The sequence below is a fragment of the Struthio camelus genome, chromosome 8 (assembly GCF_040807025.1).
Source record: "Struthio camelus isolate bStrCam1 chromosome 8, bStrCam1.hap1, whole genome shotgun sequence".
Lineage (NCBI taxonomy): Eukaryota > Metazoa > Chordata > Aves > Struthioniformes > Struthionidae > Struthio > Struthio camelus.
In genome coordinates this window covers 5,580,923-5,603,018 of record NC_090949.1, presented here as the reverse complement: position 1 = coordinate 5,603,018, position 22,096 = coordinate 5,580,923, and the positions used below count along the sequence as shown (strand labels likewise).

General features: G+C 49.5%; 2 protein-coding genes across 3 annotated transcripts in view; one reads left to right on the top strand and one right to left on the bottom strand.

Annotated features, from left to right (window-relative positions):
- Window positions 1-2,170, top strand: part of ASTN1 (astrotactin 1) — a 72,764-nt gene extending 70,594 nt beyond the window's left edge. The window contains exon 23 of one of the 2 annotated variants that reach the window (XM_068952127.1): window positions 244-2,170. In XM_068952127.1, coding sequence (XP_068808228.1) covers window positions 244-247 — 4 coding nt within the window. In that variant the 3' untranslated portion in view covers window positions 248-2,170. The remainder of the gene's footprint in view (window positions 1-243) is intronic. The other variant, XM_068952126.1, reaches the window with a different exon arrangement.
- Window positions 2,171-10,026: 7,856 nt separating this feature from the next.
- PAPPA2 (pappalysin 2) overlaps window positions 10,027-22,096 on the bottom strand; it is a 116,631-nt gene continuing 104,561 nt past the window's right edge. The window contains exons 21-22 of the mRNA XM_068952541.1: window positions 12,108-12,206; window positions 10,027-10,323 (exon numbers count right to left, since the gene is read on the bottom strand). Coding sequence (XP_068808642.1) covers window positions 10,249-10,323; window positions 12,108-12,206 — 174 coding nt within the window. The 3' untranslated portion in view covers window positions 10,027-10,248. The remainder of the gene's footprint in view (window positions 10,324-12,107; window positions 12,207-22,096) is intronic.

The following is a 22,096-nucleotide window of genomic DNA, read 5'->3' as shown; positions in this document are numbered from 1 at the left end:
ACAGTGCTCTGCTCTTCTCTTCTCACGAACAAACCTCTCATTTAGATGCAACTGGCCTTGACCAGGGAGCTGGTGGGAGCAGCCACTAGCAGTCAGTATTACCTGGAAGTCTGAGTGGCCTTTGGGTGATGAATGTGTCTGGCAAGGGTCACCAGGCAAAGGCCTGCTCGTTGCAGGAAAGGAGGTGAAGCCTACTGGATCCTTTTGGCTTCCTGTCACAAATGTCTCCTTCTTAAATCCCAGATGACCTGCCCCACTGTTGCCGGATGCTGCCGCGGCATGAGGCTCAGAGCAGGACCGGTGCCGTCTCCGTGTGCATTTGCTCACCAGTGTCAATACGGAGAAGGAAGCACCACTCCCAGCGGCGAGTATCCTGGATGCCCCTCCGTTCACCCTGCCCAGCTGACGTCCCAGCTGACTGGAACATGGGCCTGGCTCTCAGGGCCAGCATTTCCCGCTCTGAGGGTCTCAAGACATGTCATATAGCAGGGCTCAAACCTGCTCCTGGGTATGTTGCAGGTATGGGTGGGCAGGTGCTCTGTATTCAGCTGTTGCTCCTTCTCCTTTCAGCCCCAGGGAAACTTGGCCCAGGTACTTTGGTTTATCCTCTCGCTTCTTCCAGCGGATGCTGAGACAACTTTAACTTTCAACCGGGCAGCCATCCAGGGATGGGCAAAGGGCACCTCTGCTCAAAATCTTGGGAAGGATACTTGAATGAAGGCTGCTCTGGCCCAGAAGCAAGTTGGTTGCTCACCAAGTAATACCGCTTACGTGGCCTTTATATGAAATGCAGACTGTTTTCCTTTTGGTAGCAGACTCCTCTCTTTTATGACTTACTAGGTGCAGCAGCAGAGATGGGAATGGTACAGTCTGACAGCCACTCCCTGTGAAAGCTGCCAAGAAAACCCTGCATGCTCCAGACACTGCACACATTCACACCTGTCTAGGTTACTTTTTAGTCCGGCCCAAGATTTACGATGGGGCTTTGCAGATATTTCCGTTCTGCTTCTGCTCTTGCATTTCAAAGCACTTGCGTGGTCATTCAAAAGAGCTGGTCAGCCACTGAGCCTGACTCTTCCCCAGAGACCAGGTCTCCGAGGTTATCTTGTCCAGCTCCCAGCCAGAATGATTTTCTCTCTCTTGCTGTCCTTCAATGCTCTGTTCAGGTCGCTCTTGAAAAGATTGGGGTTCTCCTAGATCCCTGAGTCTGATCTCAGAGGTGAAATTAGCTCAAGAGACTCAAAACCACCTTGACTACAGAAGAGATTGCCAGAAGCAGCAATTATCTGCAAGAGTCACACAGCCCAATGGTCTTTTATGTCTTTTCCCGTAGAAAATCCCCATTTGTCACTCAGAGCAGTTATTTGTGGCATGCTGTTTGTGAGGAGGCTCCATTGTCCTTGCCTTTCCGTGGGGCCGGGAGATGAGCCACCCGAACAGGTTGGCCAGATGTTGGCACACTAAGGGTGAGGGAAAAGTAATTCATCCAAGGTGGTTTGGCAAAAGCATTGCCCAAATGAGCCTCAATATTTACCAACCCGTGACATGCCACTGCACCCGCTAGATCGTGCTGTCCTCGAGGGATGCTGTGCAGACGCGAGCACTTGGCTTGGGTAAGCGTACTCTCTTCACGTGTCAGAGAGCCACGACTGGATCTTGCACAGCATTTTCTCAATCTCTTGGCATTTTGCAGGCTGCCAACCACATGAAAGCTGGAGAAGACATTATTTGCTGTCCGTTTCCACAATCTCCCTTGTCCCCCTGCCCTCTCTCCTTGTTTTATTTCTGAATTAATGAGTGATTATTCACTTGAGATGAACCTCTGGGTTATTCTATTTTCTTTGCTGCACCCGTACCCCTGTAATAGCATTACTACCTTTTACTTGTCGTGCAGTTATTTAACATATAAAGATGGTTTGGTCCTTTTCTTTAAAAAGATGGCTACGATTCATGTTCCTTGATGTTCTATTAAAACTCTAATGTGACGTTTTACTACTGTAGATTGAAAGTAGGGTGCTTTAGGGTGGGATAGCCACGTGGCAAGAAAACACAAAACCCTTTAGGATTACTTTAAAAATGGTTTTAAACAAAACAAAACAAAAGCATTGTAACACTATGTAAAACTCCAGATGAAAATTTAATTGACTATTAAACGGAGCTGTTAGTAATCCGTGGGTTTGGCAAACTGGAATGTTTGTTTATAGTTTTGGTCCAGTTGATGTCATCTTTGGTAGCGGATGAAAAGCAGAGGCTGCGAGTCCCCAGCCTTTGAACCCCAGTGCCTCTTCACACAAGTTTAGCATTAGCCTGTCTGCTCACCGGTTCAGCCAAGTCCTGATCCACTCAATACACGGAGCCAGGCCAGTTGCTTTCACATCGGCTTGTCTACCTGCTCTGTGAGGCAAGATGTCAAGCCCTAAGGGGGCGGGGGGGGGGTTGAGTGGCTGTGGCATGTCAGGTTTTGGGGGAGGACCACAGCTCCACCAGCATCTCTCCCAGGTGAGCTGTGCCCATTGTGGATTACTGTGCTGATGGCAGCTTTAGGTTGCTCTCAGCTATATTAACATAGCCTCTGGAAGGTGTTTCCAGTCTTTGCTTTGCAGCCCTTTTCATAAGTCTGCAGCCACCAGGCATCCACCTTTGGTCTCTTGCTGGCTTCTGCTCCCTGGCAGTGGGCGCTTGTGCCTCATGGTAAGCTCTTTTTGGCCAGCTGATCAGACCTCAGCTTCTCAAAGGCTGCAAAGCTCCATCCAGCCTGGCAGTCCACTGGTACTCCCATGGGCCAGGCTGATAACAGCCATTGAGCTTCTTTGTGATGATGGAAAGGCCTTGGTGAACTTTAGGAATTGGGGTGCAGATTCCAAAGAGATGTTCCTCCTCCCCTCCTTTTAGCCTATTTTTTTAGACAATAAGGTGGATACGATTATGCTGTCTGGTGGTCAGCTGCGCATAAAGACTTTTCTGGTCAATTTGGCAGACTTTTGACAGAAGAGTAGCAGGGTCAACCATATTGACTTCCAACAAGTTAGGTGAAAATCAGTGCCTGAGCAGAGGTGAGAGATGCAAAGGAGGGGCTCCACAGATGAGAAGTCAGTTATAACGCAGTTTCTTGTCTAGCACTTTGGCCAGGAAGCCGATCAGCGCATCTATAATGGCTGGCCCATTAGCCAAGCTTAGCATGTGCTCCTGCTGACCCTGCTGAACAGGTGGGAGACACAAGAGCGAGATGGGGGTTACTGTGTGCAGGGGGACAGGATGCATGTGAGGACATGGGATGGGGGAATTTCGGGGATATAGAACACGAATCCATAGGAAACCAGACTTCATTAAGTCTCATGGAACAAGTTGATCTTTTTTTCTTCCCACTGCTAAATTGCAGGAAAATAAGCTAAAAATACACCCAATACTTTCCTTCTGCTATTTTCCATGCAGTTAAGTGCTGTGGCTGCCACTGGATCGTTGCACAACAACCAGTGGCTGTGAAACGAGACATGAGGAGAAGGAGGAGGAGATGGTCCACGTGTCAGCAGGGAGGAGGAGCATGGGGACAGCAAGGTGTGCGGTTGCAAATGCGGTCTGTAGCGTAAGAACGGTTCCATTCAGCTGGCTCATCACCCCATTCCAGACACCTTCACCAGAGCGAAATCTCCTCGGGGGTCAGCTGATTTGAAAGTAATAGGAGTTTGGAGAAAGTCACCCCAAGAGCTAAGTAAGTGGACTGTAAAGGATGCATCACCGACTGAAGGAAAAGGGCAGCTTTTTAGGCATGGTCTGGTGTTTTCCCCAAAATGAGAACTTCCCCAAACGCCCCATCTTATCGCCTTGAGTCCCCCCCACCCCCCAGCCCATAGCTTGGACTCCAAAACTTACTTCACCTCCAAACTTGCTTCTCTTGCCTTCTTTGCATCTACTCAAGCCTCCAGTTGCTCACTGCAAGTCTTTCTTCTGCTGATTAACAAGATAGGGACTACTGGGATGGGCTCCTCCCTGAATCAGAAGGCAGAGAGCAGCACAAGTATTTATTTGCTATGCAAAGGAAGGAGATGGATTTTTTTTTTTTTAATTGAAGGAGAAGGACTTTCTGCAGTGTTTGCTTGAATTGCTGAACTAAGCTGACAAAAGAGTGGAAGGAGCCTGGAAGAGCCCTTCAGTGCAATTTCCATGAGGAGAAACACCTCCACGTCCAAAACTGCCCAGCTTCTCATTTTGCCTGCCCACTGCTAGTATGCCATGCCCGTTGGCCATCACGTTGCCTCTGCCAAGTGAACCAGTCCTTCTCTTGGGCCCAGATTTCCAAAGGGAAGATGCACTCATCCTTCCTGTAGCCACCTCGATGGCCCTGGAGAAGAGGTAGAGCACAGCCCAGGACTTTGATTCAGCCCATACCTTGTTCCCACTGATGTCACCCTTGCTGAAAGTGCCGCTCTAATGTGCATGTGTATGTGTGTTTGAAAGGGTTGCCATTAGCAAGCACTCCTTAGTCATCCTTTGTCTAAAAGCAGATACTCATAGGAATCTCTCCAGCTTAGACAGTGCATAAATACCATGCCGTAGCTTAGGCCTTCACACAAGATATATGTGTCTCCACAGTCCTGGTAGCTGCCCCATTTTTATGACTGGCTGTGCAGATGAGCATCGTAATTGCTGACAGAGCTTTTCAAATCCAATTTGTTGATTTGGTTTAATAAAAGGGCCACCACCCTGCTCAACTCCATATACCCCTTGTCTTGGAGAGAGAAGAATCTGCCTCTCTTGAGGCCGATTGTTTGGCGGAAAGGAGGAGAAGGGCTGGGAAGGGTTCCCATGGAAAACAGCTTTTCACTTGGCTATTGCCGTAGTCAGCTGCCCTTTTTGTTTTAAATGCAAAACATACAGTTTGGGTCTTGGTCACTTGGCAGTCTTTCTCCCACTGCTGAGGCTACAGAGCCTCAGCATGTGCTGTCCTCCATGGGAGCAAATCTGGCCCTGGCAGAAATACATTATTTTGGGAGCTGTGCCCCAGAGAGGATGGACATCAGGTGTCACCAGGACCTGCTGTTGCTTCCCAGGGGAGTGTCCATGCAAAGAGAAGTGAAGGAGGGGGCAGCACAGACCAAAGAGAAGAAAGTCAAAGTAAGAAATACTTGGAAGAAGCAGGGCTTAAAGGCAGAAGAGGGAGTGTGGGGAAATCAAAGATGAAAAGGAGAGAAACTCAGGATGAGTTGACTCTCCCTAGTAGAAACAAAACCCTTCTTGGCTTTGGGCTTCTCCGTCCTAGCCCATGGTGTGCCGCAAAGGGCAGCACCGCGTGCGGGGTGCCTCAGCAGCACCTGGGCCTGAAGTTAGGCTCGTGGGCAGCCCTGTGGGCATCTCCTGCTGCTGAAATCCAGGGAGCCGATGGCCTCGCTCGCTTCCAGCAGTAACATAAAACTGAGGCACCTCAGCTTGTTTCAATCAGGGCCACATACATATGCCTCCAATTGCCGGTGATGGGAGGGCCCCAGCACACCCACGGCCATGGGGGGGGGCTTTTCCTTCCCTTTTTCCCAGTGCATCACCCCACTCTTGCGTCTGGCCGTTCATTTGGACAAAGGCCTCCGCTCACTCACGTCAACCCTGCGGAAGGAAATTTTATTGCTTTCTGTAGCATTCACCCTGCGGCTGAGGCCCATGGTGGATGGGCACTTAGGGAGGTGTGGGGTTTTCTGAGTGCCTGGGCACTGGCCTGTTGAGCAGCCTGCCCGTGGGGCACCTGCCTGCCTTGGCACCCTCTGCCGTGGGGCCCCGGCAGCCCCTTGGCTCCCTTGGCCCACTGCAGTCACTGCTGTTTTTCAGTCCTTTCCGATCTTTCCGCTTGCTCAGCCATGACTCACCTTCTCCACCATTTGGAAAGAAGGAGTGTGGCAAAGGAAAGATAAATAGCTTCTAGCACAGCTTTGGCCTTTTAAAATACCGCCGTTGAGCTGTGAAACAGCTCAACCTTGAGAGACCACCTCGTGATGGTGCAGGTAAGAGCTGTTTGAGCTGGCTCCCATGGGGTCCGGAGAAGGGCCCGATCGCTGCTGGCCGGCTACAGTGTTTGCCCCGAGCCGTTGTTCAGGGCAGCCTCAGTCTGACAAAGCGGGAGGCTTGAAATGGCCCCAAAACTGGTCTATTTGAAATGCAGTATGAATTAGCTGCCATTCTTGGTTGCTTAATTTTTGGAAACCAAAGTGACTTTATCTTTTTTTTTTTCTTTTTTTGGGGGCCATTTTTTGTTGAGGTTAAAATGTCTTAAAAAAGAAAGAAAGGAAAACAGAGGCTGGAAACTGAAAAACTCCAATGATGGAAAATGCAGCAGTCAGAAGTGAGGAGAAAGCCTGTAAGCCCTTCTCCCCACGTTCCTATGCAAAGTACAGTTTCAGCATGGTAAAAACCCCGTGGGCCCCTGCGGCAGTGACTCCTGGAGAGGTTAGCCCAGGTTTAGACATGCCTGCTGCTGCTGCTAGCCCAGACAGCTCTTCCACCCTCCAAAGTGGGAGGTGGTAGGACTTTCAACCCTGGCTTGGCTGCACATGCAGGAGAGACAGGGGCCAGGACAGACACACTACTAAAACAATTTTAGCTCAGGCCATTGGGATGCTCTTTGGGGTTTCCCAATCTGTATGAACAAAGTTTATTTATTTGGTTGTTGTTCAAAAGAAAAGAAAAAGTCTTCCCACTGTCTTTCAGCAAACACACCAAGACACCCTGCCTAGCTGTGCGAGTGAGGAAGAGAAGGGAGGCACTGCCACTGGTTGGCGTGCACATGGCAGCTAGGAACTCCCTTTCAATATAAGGAGAAGAGGAACAAGTTGTGTTTTCCATCCTTTTATGATGGGTTAATTACAAAAAGAGATCGGAAATGGGTCATTTTGTGGCGTAAGCAGTGAGAGAACATTTAATTGGAAAAGGCTGTGATGGTCACCTTTCAGCATTGCTGGCTCACTGGCGCTAACCCGTCTGGACAACGCGGGATGGAAACATCGGTGGCCCGAGCCTCTCTGCAGATGTGTGCTCACCGCAGGGGCACAGCAACAGCGGCCAGGGTGGCAGGTTTGAACATAGAGGGAATTGGCCATCCCACCTCCCCCCGCAAATGAAAAACCACAGCCAAAGGTAGCTCTTCCATGGAGTTGGGCCCATGGCTGGGAAAGCCCACAGTCTGAGGCAGCGGAGGGCATGTTGGACCGTGGGTCCCGGGAGCCATCAGACCGCCTCCCTCGCCCACTCTGGGCACCCTTCTGGTAGAGCAGCCATGCAATGAAGCAGAAGAGGTGGAGGATGAGAAGATTATTTATTTTTCATAGATTTTTATAAAAAATAATTATCAAATACAAAAAATAAAAATAGCAGCAGCCTCCGTTGTGAATAAAACCCTAAAGGGGACAAAAACCGCTCAGTGTCGCTATAGAACAATATTTCGGTACGTAGAAGCTATCCGTTCACGAGAAGCACAACTCTCTATCAGCCTAGACAACTCCTACCCCCTCCCCGGGCCCATCTGTCCCCCCACCCCCACCCCAACCTGGTTCACCGTGCAGGGCCAGACCGCGCACGACCCCTTCCCTGCACTGGCACCAGTGTTGTGCATGGCCTTGCACCCTACCTGCAATAAGGGACCTTTGGGCGAGTCACTACTAAGAGGGTAAAAATTTGGCATCTAAATACTTAAGCTCCCAGGTTAATAGCCTGCCTTGTCCTCCAGCAGGCAGCTAATGCTGAAGTCAGGTGGGGAAGAGTTTGACATGGCAAGATGCAGGTACTTGAAATTCTCTGGTCTCCCTCTGAGTGTCACCCTCATTCCACATATCCATGGCCACTGTTTGCCTCATTTCTGCTCATCCTCCTGGGCCTTGCTCTCCCAGGGCTCGGAGGGGCTCGCAGCACCCCGATAGCCCTGGCACCTTTGCAGGGCTTAGCCATGACTGGTACTTTCAGCTGTGGGGTGGCTCCCACTGCGGTTAGGGCCAAACTGGCTCAGCCCAGCAAATGCACCGGGAGGAATGACCTTTTGGATGCGCTCTGCTCCCTGCAGGGAGGTGACCTGCCGAGGAGTCAGGGGTGCTCTTGCGGTTGGAAAAGGGCTTTGAGAAGGACAATGCATCTCATTTCTGGGCATCAGGTGGGATGTCTAGATGCCTCTGTCTCTATTCCTAGCTTCCGGCCAAAAATACCTTTTGGAGATGCCTGACAAAAAGCAGGGCAGGCCAGCAAGAGCCAAAGAATGGGATGGCCGCCTTGAAAATCCCCAGTCTCTCCACAGTGTGTCACCCTCTCTCCATCGCTCCCGTGCTGGCCAAATCCCGGCCCTGGCCTCGCCCCAGCTCCAGGTACACAGGCCTTGCAGGTGTGGAGCACAGCAGGGCAGGCTCAGGCTCTCAGCCCCAGCCTTGGGTTTGGCCGGGGGGGGGGGCTGCAGAGCATCCCGAGCCCGGCTGGGTTTTCATGGTCTGACTCTGTTGCCCCTTCTCCACTCTCTTCTCTCTAGCCCTTTTCCCTGCCTCTTTGCCCTCTTCTGATTTCTCACCTCTGGCTGCAGCGTTGTTCCCAGCACCCAGCTGTGAGAAATTAAAAAGAGAGCATAGTGACACCCCAGCCTAGCCAAAAGCCATCAGAGCCAGGCGCCTTCTTTACCCTCTGCCTCTACGGGCCTCCATGCAGACCGCCAAGCAGAACGCCTGAGAATCAGCTTTGGGTCCCATAGTTTCTAGCTGGGCTTCTTTGTGTCTAGAAATTCATTAGGAGCTTTTCACCTACAGAAGGAAGATACTCATGCTAATCTGAGACTGTAAGCCCAGCAGTTTGGCCTTAGCAAGAGAGATAATAAGGAGAAGCTCAGTGGAAAAAGATGATGCTCAAGAGCCTCCTGACAGGTCCTTTGCGCCCCACCTCTCCCTGCGAGGTCTCATCTCACAGAGCTGCTGGCAACACTGCTGAAGTTTGTGTTTGGAAAGAAAATGTCCAGGGGGAAAAAAAAAAGCAGCTCTTTAGCTTCATTTGTTTCAGAGCATCACACAATTATTCTATGTTGCCCTCTACATCCTTCGTCTAGTTGGGTCGTCACCAGCCAAAATGAAATGGGGAGCAAGGCAGAGTGGGAATGTGGAGTGTCTTTGCTACTATCTGCCATGTCGTGATCTTCAGGGACACGTTACCCTTTCCAGAGGTCTCTCAAATAGTGGGTCAAATCTGTCATGTCCTTCAGCACAACGGTGCTCGCCTAAGCTGTGGTGGTTGCTGGAATGAGTTAAGGGTACAGTAGTATTTCTTTTCAGGTGCGGCTCTACCTCAAAAATCCTGTCTCAGGACCCAAACCAGAGAAAGGCAAAGCACCTGCAAATCCCAACAGCAAAAGTTGGCATTTGTAGTTGCTGAGTGCGTCTCAAGGTCCCAGCCTGCATGCCGTGTGCCCGGGGGAGCTGTGTCCTCTCATAGTCTGGCTGTTTGGCTTCTCTCTCTCTATCCTCTTTCCAGCTCCCTCTTAGCAAATGAGGGGAAATTCCCTGCTCTTCCCGCCCCTACCTGCACTTTTCCCAATGGTTTATACTTCACAGCAGCATGGGTGTGTGACAAAGGATATCCTTTCTTAGCTTCATAAAGAGCAAAGAAAATATAATATATATTTATATATATATATTACATATATATGTATATATATATATATATAAAATTAAGTTTAAATATTTGCAGAGAGATCACAACTACCTCGACCTTGCTAAAAGAAGCCTATACAGTTGGGGGGCGGTGAATAGTGACAAAATTCAGAGCAAAGACAGACACTCAGAATTGGCAACCCATTGATACAGTAACAGAACCAAGTGTCCAGTGGCAGCTTCTCAGCTGTTGGCTTGGAGCCCAGCCCAGCGCGCGGCCAAGGCAGTGGCCAGACTCCTCGGTGTGCCCACTCGCGTCCACGGTGGGCCCCAGTTGCCGGGTGTGGTTTGGGAGGGAGCTCAAGGGGAAGGGCGCAGTGATGGGAGGGGACCGTGGCAGTGCAGTGAATGCATCTATCCTCTGCCCACCAGCATCTTGGCGGCCTCGCCCCGTCCCCACCGTGCCCATCATGCCGCTTGCATGCGGTGCCGCAGGACGCTGGGCGCCTGCGTTGCCATCTTCCCAACTGTCCAGCTCTTCCTCTTATGCCTCCTGTCCCCCCTTGTATGTCCTGCCACCCTCCCAGTGGCCTCTGTTGTTGCCCCTTTGCTCCTCCGGTGCTCGCCTCACCGAGAGAGGTCGTTCGTGGTGCTGCTACTGGTTCTCCTCAGCCGCTGGGTCACGGCAGGTGCATTCATCCTGGTCACAGTCAGCAGCAAACGGAATCACCTGGAGGTACCAAAAGGGAAAAGTAAGCCTGGATCAAGCCTCTGCCTTGAGTCCTCTGGCCCATTGGCACGCCTCACCTCAACAAACCCTCTCCACCCCTGTACAGACAGACCCACACTCTTGGCTAGGCCCAGTCGTTGTTGGTGCTGTGGAGACCCCCCAGGCACCACCCTCGCTGAGAACCAGGTTCTGCTCCAGGGAGCCCCTTGTGCTAACTGTGACCCACAGCTGGGTTTTGGTCTTTGAGTTTTACTTTCTGGTAACTTGTGTTGCAAATTTTGCAGTCAAGGCTCAGCCTGACAGCTTGTGCCCCAAATATCAAATTCCTGGGAGAAATCTCCCCCAGTGGTTATGGGCTTCTGGACTGGAGCTGGCAGTGGTGAGGTACCTCTAGATTTCTGGTCTACTTTCACCCTTTGTCCATATCAGAGCCCATGGCCCCGTTGTTCAAGCTACTCTTGATTCTTCCTGGCTCAGCTGTACCTCTGCTCATTGCCTTCATTACCTCAAGTGTATGTGGCCAAGCAACCTTATGTCACCTGTGCCTTAACTGGTGGCAGCAGAGCAAGGTGGGAAGGCATCAGCAAAGCATCTGGCTGATGGTTGACCATGGCCTAGCAGTTGGCCATGGGAGCTGAGGAAACAATTTCTACTTGAGGCTTTTATGCAAACTAGACTCAGAGCCAAGAATTTTTCTTACTGTAGAAGCACATTACATTTTTCACAGCCTGAGCCAGTGAGAGGCTGAAGCAGGTTGTTTTATGTTTGAAACCCGTATTCCTATATCTGCCTTAACAGCGAAGCGATGGAGGATTGCGTGGCTGGACAGCTAGGACCTGTGGGGGATGTGAGCTGAAACGGTGTATCCTGAGAGCTATGGGACATGAATTCCTCTGCCTTTCATTACAATCCTGTCCTTTATTCTGGCTGGAGAACAAGATGTCTCAGATCTCCTGAAAGCCATGCCATGCTCCAAGATGTCATGCTGTCACTGGGGACGTTTCACTCATCACTTGGGTGTAAAGCCTTTTCCCTCCTATCTGAACCGGATCTTCCCAGGATTTTATTTTTCCTTTCTTTCTGTGTGTGTGTGTATGTGTGTGTGTGATGAAAGAAAAAATGATTCAAGCTCCACAACAAAGACAAGAAGATCCAAATTCACATATTTTTGCAATGAGAAATTATCTCATGCCCTATAGTTTGTTTTGCTCTTGGATACATTTAGGAAGGATGGGCTGTGAGTGCTGGATGGCAAGTTAGGTGGGAAGGGAGGTTGGGATGGGAGACAAGGAAGGGTCTGTGCAACCCTAACTCAAAGTTGCTACCTCTACATTATTCCTCCCTCCTACCCTCTCTGGGAGACTTGGGAAGGAAAGATAGTCCGGAGTGGGCTTGTGGATGCCAACAGAAAAAAATCAAGTGTCCTGAGATTGTGCAGTTATGCAACAAGGTGCCTTCTGACTCATCACAACTAGCACTAAATATTACAGAAGTAATTTCTTTGGGACTTGCATTTTAAATGAGAGGGAATCCCAAGAGCCCAAATGGGACCCTAGTTAAGCTTTGAGTCCCTTTGGCCCAGGTCCAAACCCTGCTGAAATCAATAGAACAACATTTACCAGCTTCAGCTGGCTTTGGTTTAAAGTCCTGGATTTGTTCTCTGCTCATGGGAAAACTGTCTTGTAGGCCTGCTTCCATGGTCAGCAAAGCCAAAGAGCATGGTGAATTGTGAACGCTTAATCCTAAATCTTGGCCTGTGCCACAGAAGGTGCTTACTTACTTACCTTCCTGGAGGACAGTGTGGAGGAGCAGCAGTCACCCCCATCATACTGACAGTATGCCCGATTGTTGATGGTGTCACACCAGCCATCTGCTTGGAAAGGCTATAGGCAAAGAAATGAGTTGTTGCTGAAAGGGTTATTCAAAAATGCAAGGTTCCTCCCAAAAGCAGAGAGTCCCGATCCTCAACAAGTCCCTCATGCATCACTATAAAGGGCAGAATACAATTCCACAGTACACACCCACCTCTTCAAAGCCAAAGCAACACCAGAAAACTAATATCCTAGTTGGCGTGTATGGAGGACTCAGTGCTAGGAGGAGCAGCAGTAGCTCAAGGATCAGCTTTCTCTACCCAAGGGAATCACATCAGGAAGTGAGAGAGCAAATCCATGTCATTAGAGAGGGCCCCACACTGAATGCCAGAAGTTCAAGTCCCCACTCCACTCAGTGCTTCTCCCTAGAGTCCAGTGCCAGTCAACTGGGAGTGAGTTCACCACCACCTCTGCACAGCACAGCTTGCACTGCTACCTCATGACACCACTCACATGCAACTCCACTGTAATCCAGCTCTCTGTGTGAGTGCAGCCAGGGTCAGGCTCTGTAAGAAGCTGACCCAACTCTTCCCTCCAACACCACTTCTTCTCAAGAGCCTGGCTCTCAAGCTGAGCTTTGTGATGCAGCTTGGGCAGCTAAGAGAGGCTGATGTGAGGCTCAATAGAGGATCCTGTGAGAGGATCAATATCAGAGCTCCGTTGAACTCCTTTTTCTCCCTTTGATTACGAGAAAGGTTCAGCAAGGTCAGGCTTTCTCCCAGAAATACCTGTGTCCGAGTCGAGCCAAACATTGGCAAGTGCTGGTTGTAAGGACTAAGCTTTTTCCAGAATGCTCTTGATCTGGCCCTGGCCCTGACCATGCAGGAAGAAGGACACGTCCACAAATTCCTCTAGACTCTCCACTAGAGGCTCTAACCCTCTCTGCAACACTTGACTCCACCAAACCTTGACGGTTTGGACTACAAGACTGCTTATCCAGTGACCAGCTGAGGAAAAGAGAAGGGATCTTTATCAAGTGCTAGCTCCCTGCAGGCAAAATCCAACTCTGGATTGACTAGAGAGAGGCCCCTGCATAGTGACAACTAGAGATACTGGCAACTTGGCCACTTTCCATCTTCACTGATGGCCACCTTCCTCTCCATTTCTCCTCTTCATGGCCCAGATCCCACTCTATAAGGATGGTGTAAGGAAGTTCTATGGTTGAGTGGCCTTCCTAAGAGCTAAGCAGGAAACAATTCAGAGGGACAAACGCCTGTGGTCATTCACTAGGACTTGCAAATGCGTTCATTGCTGCTAATATTCATGTTCTGGGAACATCTCTAACTCAGAGAAGACATCTCCAAAGTATGCAGGTAATCCAGGAGAACAAATTCCCATCAAGCCAACAGCACTTCTGCTCCTAAATCACATGGCCACTTCTGAAAAGCCCACTTGCTCTATAGTGGGGGATTTTCCATTATCAGAATAACGTCAATATTGTGTATGCTTTGTGACTGTATATGGTGCATCTTCTTTGTGTGGCATAGCCCAATGCTCTTTGCTGCTCTGCTATGAAACACTGTGGGGTCTACCTGAATCAGTAGGAATTTACAGAGCTCAGCTTGCCTTGGTGCGTCTCAAATAAATGGCCCATCATTAACAAGCTTTCTTTACTTTCAGCTCTAACACGGAAACAGAAAGCTATTCCAGCAGAATGGCTTTCTGACCAGAAATGTTAAATGGCACAAACAGCCATTCAGAAATCCGTTTTATTGTTGTTTAGTTACATGACGCATCTGATTAGAGAAGAGAAACAACTAGGGCTGAGAAGCAGCCAACTGGGGTTGAGAAACAATGCTGTGCGACTGGTGTAACTAAATAACTTGCATGTGAAGCATTTGCAATGAACTGTCAGGAACAATCTGCAACTGAGGTTTATTTATCATAGATACACATCAGCACTGCCAAGTCACAAATAAACGTGCTAACAGAACGGAGAGGCCATTCATTAACTGAGTGATTAGTAATGAAATGCTTCTCTAGGTCTAGGCTCTGCACTCTTAGCTGCTGACCCAGAAACAGTGGCCATACTCCAGAAGGACTGCTGTCATCAGCAAGGCTCCTGGCAGAAAGCTGGCCACTCCTTTGCTCATGAAAGTGCCTGTTCCAATTCGCTGCATCTGGTGGCCTCAGAGGACAACTGGGCTTCGCAAAATGTACCAGAACCCTCCCTTTGAAAGTCACTCACCAGTAGCACCACTAAGCCAACCAACTTTGGGCTGAGAAAGGTCACCACAGCATGAGAGGCCTGTATCCACTACACTGAAGACAACATGCAAGAACGGGTGATATTGGCACTTATTGCCATGAGAAAACTATGACCAAACCAGGTTACTGATGTAGCCTTTGCCATCATGACTCACGAGGACCAGAAGTGAGCCCAAAGCAAGTTAACATCACTTTTCTTTCACCACGGGCAGGAAACAAGAGCCAGGATTATGGCAAACCAATGAATCTGTCAATGGTAGCAATATTACAGTCACAGCTACAATCCCTGGGCCAAATCCAAGCATCAAAGGAGAGGTTGCATTTGCCTGGAAGATCTTGCATGAGAAGAAGAAAGGACGCACCTTTCCACAGCTGGGAAACTGAGGTATAGCAAGGTTACGTAACTCACTCAAGCATCCAGAAAGAAGCAGTGGCAGGGGAAGTGATTTGATGCCCATCATTGCCATCGCTATGACACCTGCTTCCTACAGCTCAATGGCAGTACAGCCACTGTAGCCAAGTCTTGGCCAGATGTAGCCAATGGCTAGATACCTCTGTTCATACCACCCCACTGAGCTTTCTGCCCTCAAAGAACTGCAGCACCTGAGCTCCCAAGGGATGAGGGAGGACAGCTTAGTTTCCAGAAGGCACACAAAGCCCTGAAGCAAAGTCCTTCACAAAGCTTATTTTGGTGACACATGTGCAAATCAGGACAACCCCAGAGAAAAACATTGTCTGCATAGGGTGTCTCACCTCTCAGCTTTCTGAAGCCATTAGCTCTTCCAGCCCCTCAGCAAAGCAGAGGAAGACTGGTGCCATTTCTCACATGGGGAAACTGAGGAAGAGGGGCTGAGTGACTTGCCAGAGGCTGCCCTCTGACCTACTGCTGGAGGCAGCTGGAAGGGCCGAGCTGGGCCCCAGCACTGGGGTCTTTTAGGCTTGCTTTCTTCTGTTTGAAGACCAGAGGATGTCAGGGTGTAATTCCCCACACCGGAATTTCAGCAAGGTGACAGGGTTAACACTCCTCTTCCAGTGAAAACTGCCAGCAGGTCTTAAACAATCGCAAGCAAAGAAGGCTTCCATTTGAGCCGTGAAGCGGCTCTGCATGCCGTTGCGGCTGGCTGGGGCCGCTGCGGGAGCAAGACTGGAGCTGGCAGGTGCGGGGGGCTGATGGCAGGGGACCGGCCAGGGGCTCACCCGGCCGCTGGCGGGGAAAGCGCTCTGGGTGTGATTTGCTTTTGTAGCATTCCATGTGGTGGAGTTTTTCCTTGAGCTTTGCTCCATATGTCATGACTCACTGGCAAAACAAAACCCACTTCTACTGTAGTTTCCATATAATTATTGAGGAGGATTGCCCGTCCCGGCTGCACAGGTCTAAAATGATTTCCAGATCGTGTCTTGTGTGCAAGGTGGGGGGAGGACAGAGACAGGGATAGGACTGAGAACAAGAGGCTCTCGCTTTTTCTCTACACCTACTAGGGCTAATTGCCCCCTCCCCTCAACCCGCCAGAGCCCGTACCCCACCCTAAACAAATACAGACTCCTATAGCAACACTTGTTGGGGAAACTTAACAACTCATGCTCCAAATTACATTGGAAAAACATATGAGGGGAAAATAAAAAATGACTAATTGGACTCGAGGCTCAAGAGAGCCAGATGCATGGTTTGGGGACCAATGGCTCTGCTCTGCACAGCTGGACAGGCTCCCTGCAGCTATCTCGGTTGCCTCTCCTGAGTGGAGGCTCTACATCTACCTCCATATCTATATCTACCCCTGTTTCCAGGCCTCTTCCTTCTGGTCTCTCTTCTGTCAGCATCTCAAGGGACAAAATGGCCCTGGCCTCGGCATGGTACAGGTCAGACTGGCTCTGCTCAAGCAAAGGGCCTGTGACCATGCCTACCCAATGCAGGCCTGAGCTGAGATGCTTTCTCACATCCTGTCCTCAGCCTGCTGCTATTGCAACAGTGGCTCATCTCTGAAACAGCTGTACCTCAGTGAGCTATCCAGACCCTTCACATACACCATCCACAGGCTCCTGGGCTAATCTAGAGAGCACAGCAGGCCAGCCATCACAGTGGGAGCCCCACGGCATTTGTATATTACTCGAGTGACATCTCTTCCTCTCTCTTCCCATCTCCACTGGAGTCAAACACTTCAGGACCATCCCGGGTCAGCATAACCCCCTGAGAAGGAGCCCAGGCAGGAAGAAGTAATGGGACGTAGGAGCACAGCCGAGTCTAGTAAGGAAGGACAGCTAAGCTGTAGCTAACACTGCAAACTCTGCTGCTTCTCCATGACCCAGCGTATGGCTCTTGCACTGCCACAGTAACTGGTACTTTGTCCTAGGAGATGGCTGCAAATCTGTTTCTTGATGAGGCAGGAGAATTTCATTACTTATATGGGCCTGAAACAACTCAAGATAGCAATCAGAGCTGGGCTAGCAAGGAGCTGCACCTCTCAGTAATTTTCCAAGGGAGATAAAGGGAATCCCGTTGGTTTGGCTTCTCAGGGACCTCCAGCTGGTTTCAGTCTTTGTAAGCAGAATGAGAAAACTAAGATGCTGATGCATCAACCTTCATTTATGAAGCTACAGGTGTGGGCTTTGATGTTCGTTTGGTCATACTTGTATCAATCTCATTTTGGTTTTGCAAGAGGCAGGGCAGTAGAGGATACCGGCTGCATGAACAGCCATTTCCAGTGCAGCGTGACATGTGAGTGTGCATGTGCAAAAGATGCACATGGCCTTTTTTCAGGCTACATTTGAGCCATGTGACTCTAAATTAGGATCCACAGAAAGCAATGCCAGTGGTGGGAGAAGGGAAGTTTGCTCATGTCAGCGACTCACAAAAATACTTGACAACTTTTTAAGATGATGGCAGGAAAAAAAAAAAAACTGTGTAGATCTGGAGAAAATGTGAAAAGGCAAATGCAGCCATGTGAAGGCAAGTGCATGTGATCCAGGAAAATGACCAGCTGAGTTTCAATTGCCAGAATATACATCCTCAAGCGTGGGGAAAAAAAGGATTGATTCAAACAGCTTGTATAAAATGGGAAAAAGTGACTAAGGTAACTGCTGTAACTGCTTCACACCGAATTAGTGATATGGGACTTCTCAGCTAGGCTGTGTGACACCTCAGGGCTGCTGGAGCCAGCCAGCGAGCTGGGCTGTGTCAGCGAATTTCCCCACTCTCGCTGTTTGTCTTCCTTGTTTATTCAGACAGTAGCTTCACCAGGGCATGTGTTAGCACATGCAGGTACAGCATCTGGCACTGTGGAGCCTGATATTTGTGCTACCATAACAAAAATAGTAACCGTGAATCAAATGCTTGGCAATTTAAATACGCTAAAAAAAACACATGCTCTCAAAACTGGGAATAGACACAGATGAAACAAGAAAAAAAAAAAAAGAGGGAAAAACATTGCAGGAAAAAGAGGAATCTGAGAAAAGATCGTTCAAGTCGCAGGGCTGCATTGCAGCCTGCTCGGCTCTGCACGCAGGTATGTGTTGTCTGTTTAGACTGTGTGATTTCCTAGGCAGAAGTGTTTCAGAGTGTTTTGCTGTATCCTTTCACTCACAGCTCCTGGGAGATGCTGTGTAGGGAGCAATATTTTGTACACGTTTTCCACTGTCCCTGCAGATCCCTCAAAGCCAGGGCTGAGCTTGCTGGCTCTCTCCTTGTGCGCTGACTACCTTCCCAAGCCTTTTTTTACACAGTCCGACAACGTGGGGGAGCATGCCAGGTCCTAGGGTTGCCTCTTGAATTCTCTTTCTCCCAGTGTCATTGATGAGGTGGACAGCATCCTGACACACTTTTCAAACCACCTTATATGTAGGTTGATTCACTATGAAAGAACTTTAAAGGGCGTGACAGGGCAAGGAGAAGGAGGTATACAGAGAAGATGAATTTGGGGAAGGTAGCTGAGTGTGAAGAATAACTCACAATGACATAAGTATCATACAGATTTTGATGCCATGTCACAAAAACTTGATGAACATTATTTCTTAGGAATGCAGGTTTTGTGCTAGTTGAACAGACCTGAAGGCCCAGTAGCTTGCTTTTGGCAATGACCTATTCCAGATGCTTTGGAGGAAGGTGGAAAAAAAAAAATACAACATGCACCTGGCCAATTATGTAACATTACCCCAGCAAAGAGGGGAGAATTCCTTCCTTGCTCCAGCTGAAAGTCTGCTTCTGTGCTCCCGAGCGGGATGGAAAGTGCTTGCGATTTCAATTTGTCTGTAGCTAGAGAAAGCCCAGATCCCAATTTCAGGGGATCAAGTCCAGACTTATTAAACAAAACGTGTCCCCCAGCCTTTGGGAGGCTGAGCATGTCCTGGGCTTTGCAATGGTTTTTGCTTCAATGCTGAGCCCATCCAAGCAGGGCATGTAGTTTTCCTTTATGCTGCTTCTAAGTCAGCAAGAATTTTGCTGTCCTTGCACCTTTCCCTTTGGGCATTGGTATTTTGGGCTTTGATGTTTGAGACCTCAGACATGGCTGGGCAAACCCTTTGCATTCTCAGATGATTGCTGAGACTCTGCAGCTGATGCCATGCAGGTGTTTCTGTCCTCATCAGCCGTAACTTTCAAAGCAACCCCAGAGGAACAGCGGGAACATCAGTTCAGTGCTGGACACGGGCAGGGACTGGCCCGGAAAAGCTGCCACTGCTGCGCGGTCAGACCCATGCCTCTTGTATTAGCTCCACCGCTATTGCTTCTGCTCGTCTCATGAGTGATTAGCGGCTCTCAAAGCTTCGGCTGAAAGATCAGTTGGAGGAGATAGAAGGGGCCCTAAAGGGAGACGGCGCAGCAAGGCAGAAAGGCATGTGGCTGGGCAAAAAATCTCTGCCGGGGAGAGGCATCCCCTTCTGGAGTGTATGGTCTTTCCAGACCCACTGCATTTGCAGGGCCTTCGATAGAAGCAGAAGGATATGAGCAAACTCTTGCTGATCCTTTCAATATGTGGCTGGAGTAGGGGGGACCCACAGAGCAGCAATAGTTGCAGGTTGACAGATAGACTTGGGTATTGCTCCACTCAAAAACCCCTCGAGCTAACCCAACCCCCCATCCTGTCCATCCACACCAGCCCCTCTCCTCACCCACATCCAGCCAGCCCCAAAAGACAGCAATGCATGTTCAGTACCAGGAACAAGAAACCAGCAATAGCCAGAGCCTGACTAGCAGGTATCACAGTCAGAAACCACAGACAATTGATGGCATTTGGGATGTTAGTCCAAATCAAGGCCCATTCCCGAGTCACTCTGACAGTGCACCCTGTACCACAACAGCACAGCTGGTAAGGAGACTAGAGGCCTTGAGGACACATACCTCGAGCAGCCCACTAGAGCTAGGTACAACCTCAGGTCTAAGGGATCTGAGGCTTGCGGGAGAAGCAGCATCCTGGGCACAAAGCATGCATGTGCTTTTGTTGCATGTCATAGGGTAGAGCAGGCTTGGGGTGAAGGCTTTTGCAGAGGGGCAATGATAAAGGGAAGCATGAAGAGGCTGCAATAGCCCTTTGCCAGTGGTAGGAAAAATGGCAGCTTCTCCTAACTGCATGCCCTTCTTCTCACCCCACCTCATTCACTCGCCTAAATGTTCCAAAAAGTGCAGCTATTCTAGCATGTCCCTGGGAGGACATGAAGACTACCCAAGTCTTTGTTGAAGGTCTGATTCAGTTAAAACCCCAGTGCATCCACTACCCCAACATCCTGGCTTAGGTACCTGAAAGTTCCCCTCCCATCTTTCTGTCCCTATCCCTTCAACGTCTTTCCAAATCACTGCTTCCCTTTAGAAAATCTGGGCTTGTTTCAGTCCTTTCAGCTGCAGACATGGCAGGAGCTACTTAAAGTGATGCTACAGCACAGTGTCCACAGGACACATCCCTTTCCTTACACACACACACACACACACACACACACACACACACACACAAACACTGGTGAGGCAGAGAGCCCGGCAATTCTTGGCTCCTCCTGCTTGCCCAGGGAAGTTGACTGGGAATGCAGACTGTGGGAGGAAACGACAATGTTCATTGTTTGGATTAAATATTTTTCTTGGCCCTCTCTCTGTTGCAGTGTGTCTTTTATTTTATTATTTCCACCCCCCCTCCAACACCCCAAGCACATTCACTTTCCCTCTCTCCTTCCTGAGGCTCTCGGCACGCAAAGAGGAAATCAGCTCTGAAAAACACAGAGAGGGGCAGAGAGGGAACAGTGCTGGCTTCTGGTCAAAAAAGCTCTTTGGGATGCCTCAGTGCCCTGAGCCACCCTGGGCAGCAAGCGAATGCTACCTGGTCCATTGCACTGAGGGAGGCTGAGTGAGCACAGCTTGAGGGAAGAGAGCTTTAGAAATTTGGCAAGAAGCACCTAGGACCAAGTGGCCTGAAGAAGACAGAACAAAAATAAACTCTTACAGGCCCAGTACTTCATACATTATTTCTGTATCTTCCAGCTTCTGTGCCCTGAGCTGCTCCTGTGTGGCCTGTTGAACTGCAGTGAATGACCACTGGAGGCACATGCCCCTGGAATGGCTTTCTTGGAGAAATCGTGGACTTGCACCATCCTCTCAGACACAGCCAGAAATCAAAATGAAGAAATGCTCATTGTTTCTGAGTTTGCTGGTGTCCCTGCTACTCACTTATCAACTCAATATGCAGAGTACCTTCATTGCGTTTTCTCAGTTCTTCAGGAATCTCTGCTTGAGTGCCAGCATCCTTCTCCCCACTCCTCACTAAGAAAAAAAAGGCTTCTTGTTTGAGAAAAAATACTCCGTGTTCAAAGATCAGCCCCAGCTTTCAGTAGATCTGGTACAAATGAAGTCAAATTGTGCTTTTATCCCAGGCCAAGGTGGACTTGCTCATTTGGTGTCAGACACAAAAGCTGTGCAGGAGAGACACCAGCAAACACATCTTCCAGGAGTCTTTAGCCTCACACCACCAGAAATGGCTGCTTTCAACTGAGTCTGCAAGGGCCATTCACAAGGACAGGAGAAGGTGTGTGGCCTGCACCCACTGAGCAACGATTAGTCTCTTTTGAAGGAAGAGATGGCAGGCTGGAAGGAGGTGTCCTGTGGTCTGGTTTTAGCGTATGTGCCATTTTGGACTGTGCTGCCCAAGGTAAATAAACAAAGCAGTGCTACTAACTGCAGTGTTGGTAGTTCACAGGAGCTGCAGCTCCAGCTGTTCTTCATGACAAAGAGGGTCCCTTGGACATGGGTTTCCTGCAAACACCTGGATCCTGGTTGAATCAGTCTGGATTGAGTTTGGACCAGAACAGAGTCTGGAGCGGGATGAGAGCACAGTGGTTTGATCATTGCTTGTTCTCCTGCTGGAATGCATGGAACCGTAGATGACCATACTGGGAGAGCAGGCCCTTGCCTTCACGTTTGAAAATGCTCTTATGTCTCAGGCTAGGATCAGGTTCGGACACACTTCTGCTGCAGAAGTTAGTATATAGCACCTCAGGCTACTGAATGGGGAGGTACTTCTTCTGCCCTGACAGTTTCTCTATCTTGGTCCCCAGAGACACTGTCTTTCAGCAGATAGCAATCCAGAAAGGGCATTGCCACAGCCTACAGGAACAAGACTGAAGAAAGAGATGGAAAGATGGTGTAGACGAACACCATCTGAAAGCAGGTCTTTGCCTCTATGGTGTCTATAAAAGCTTCGGTGTCCATGATGTATTCATGGCAG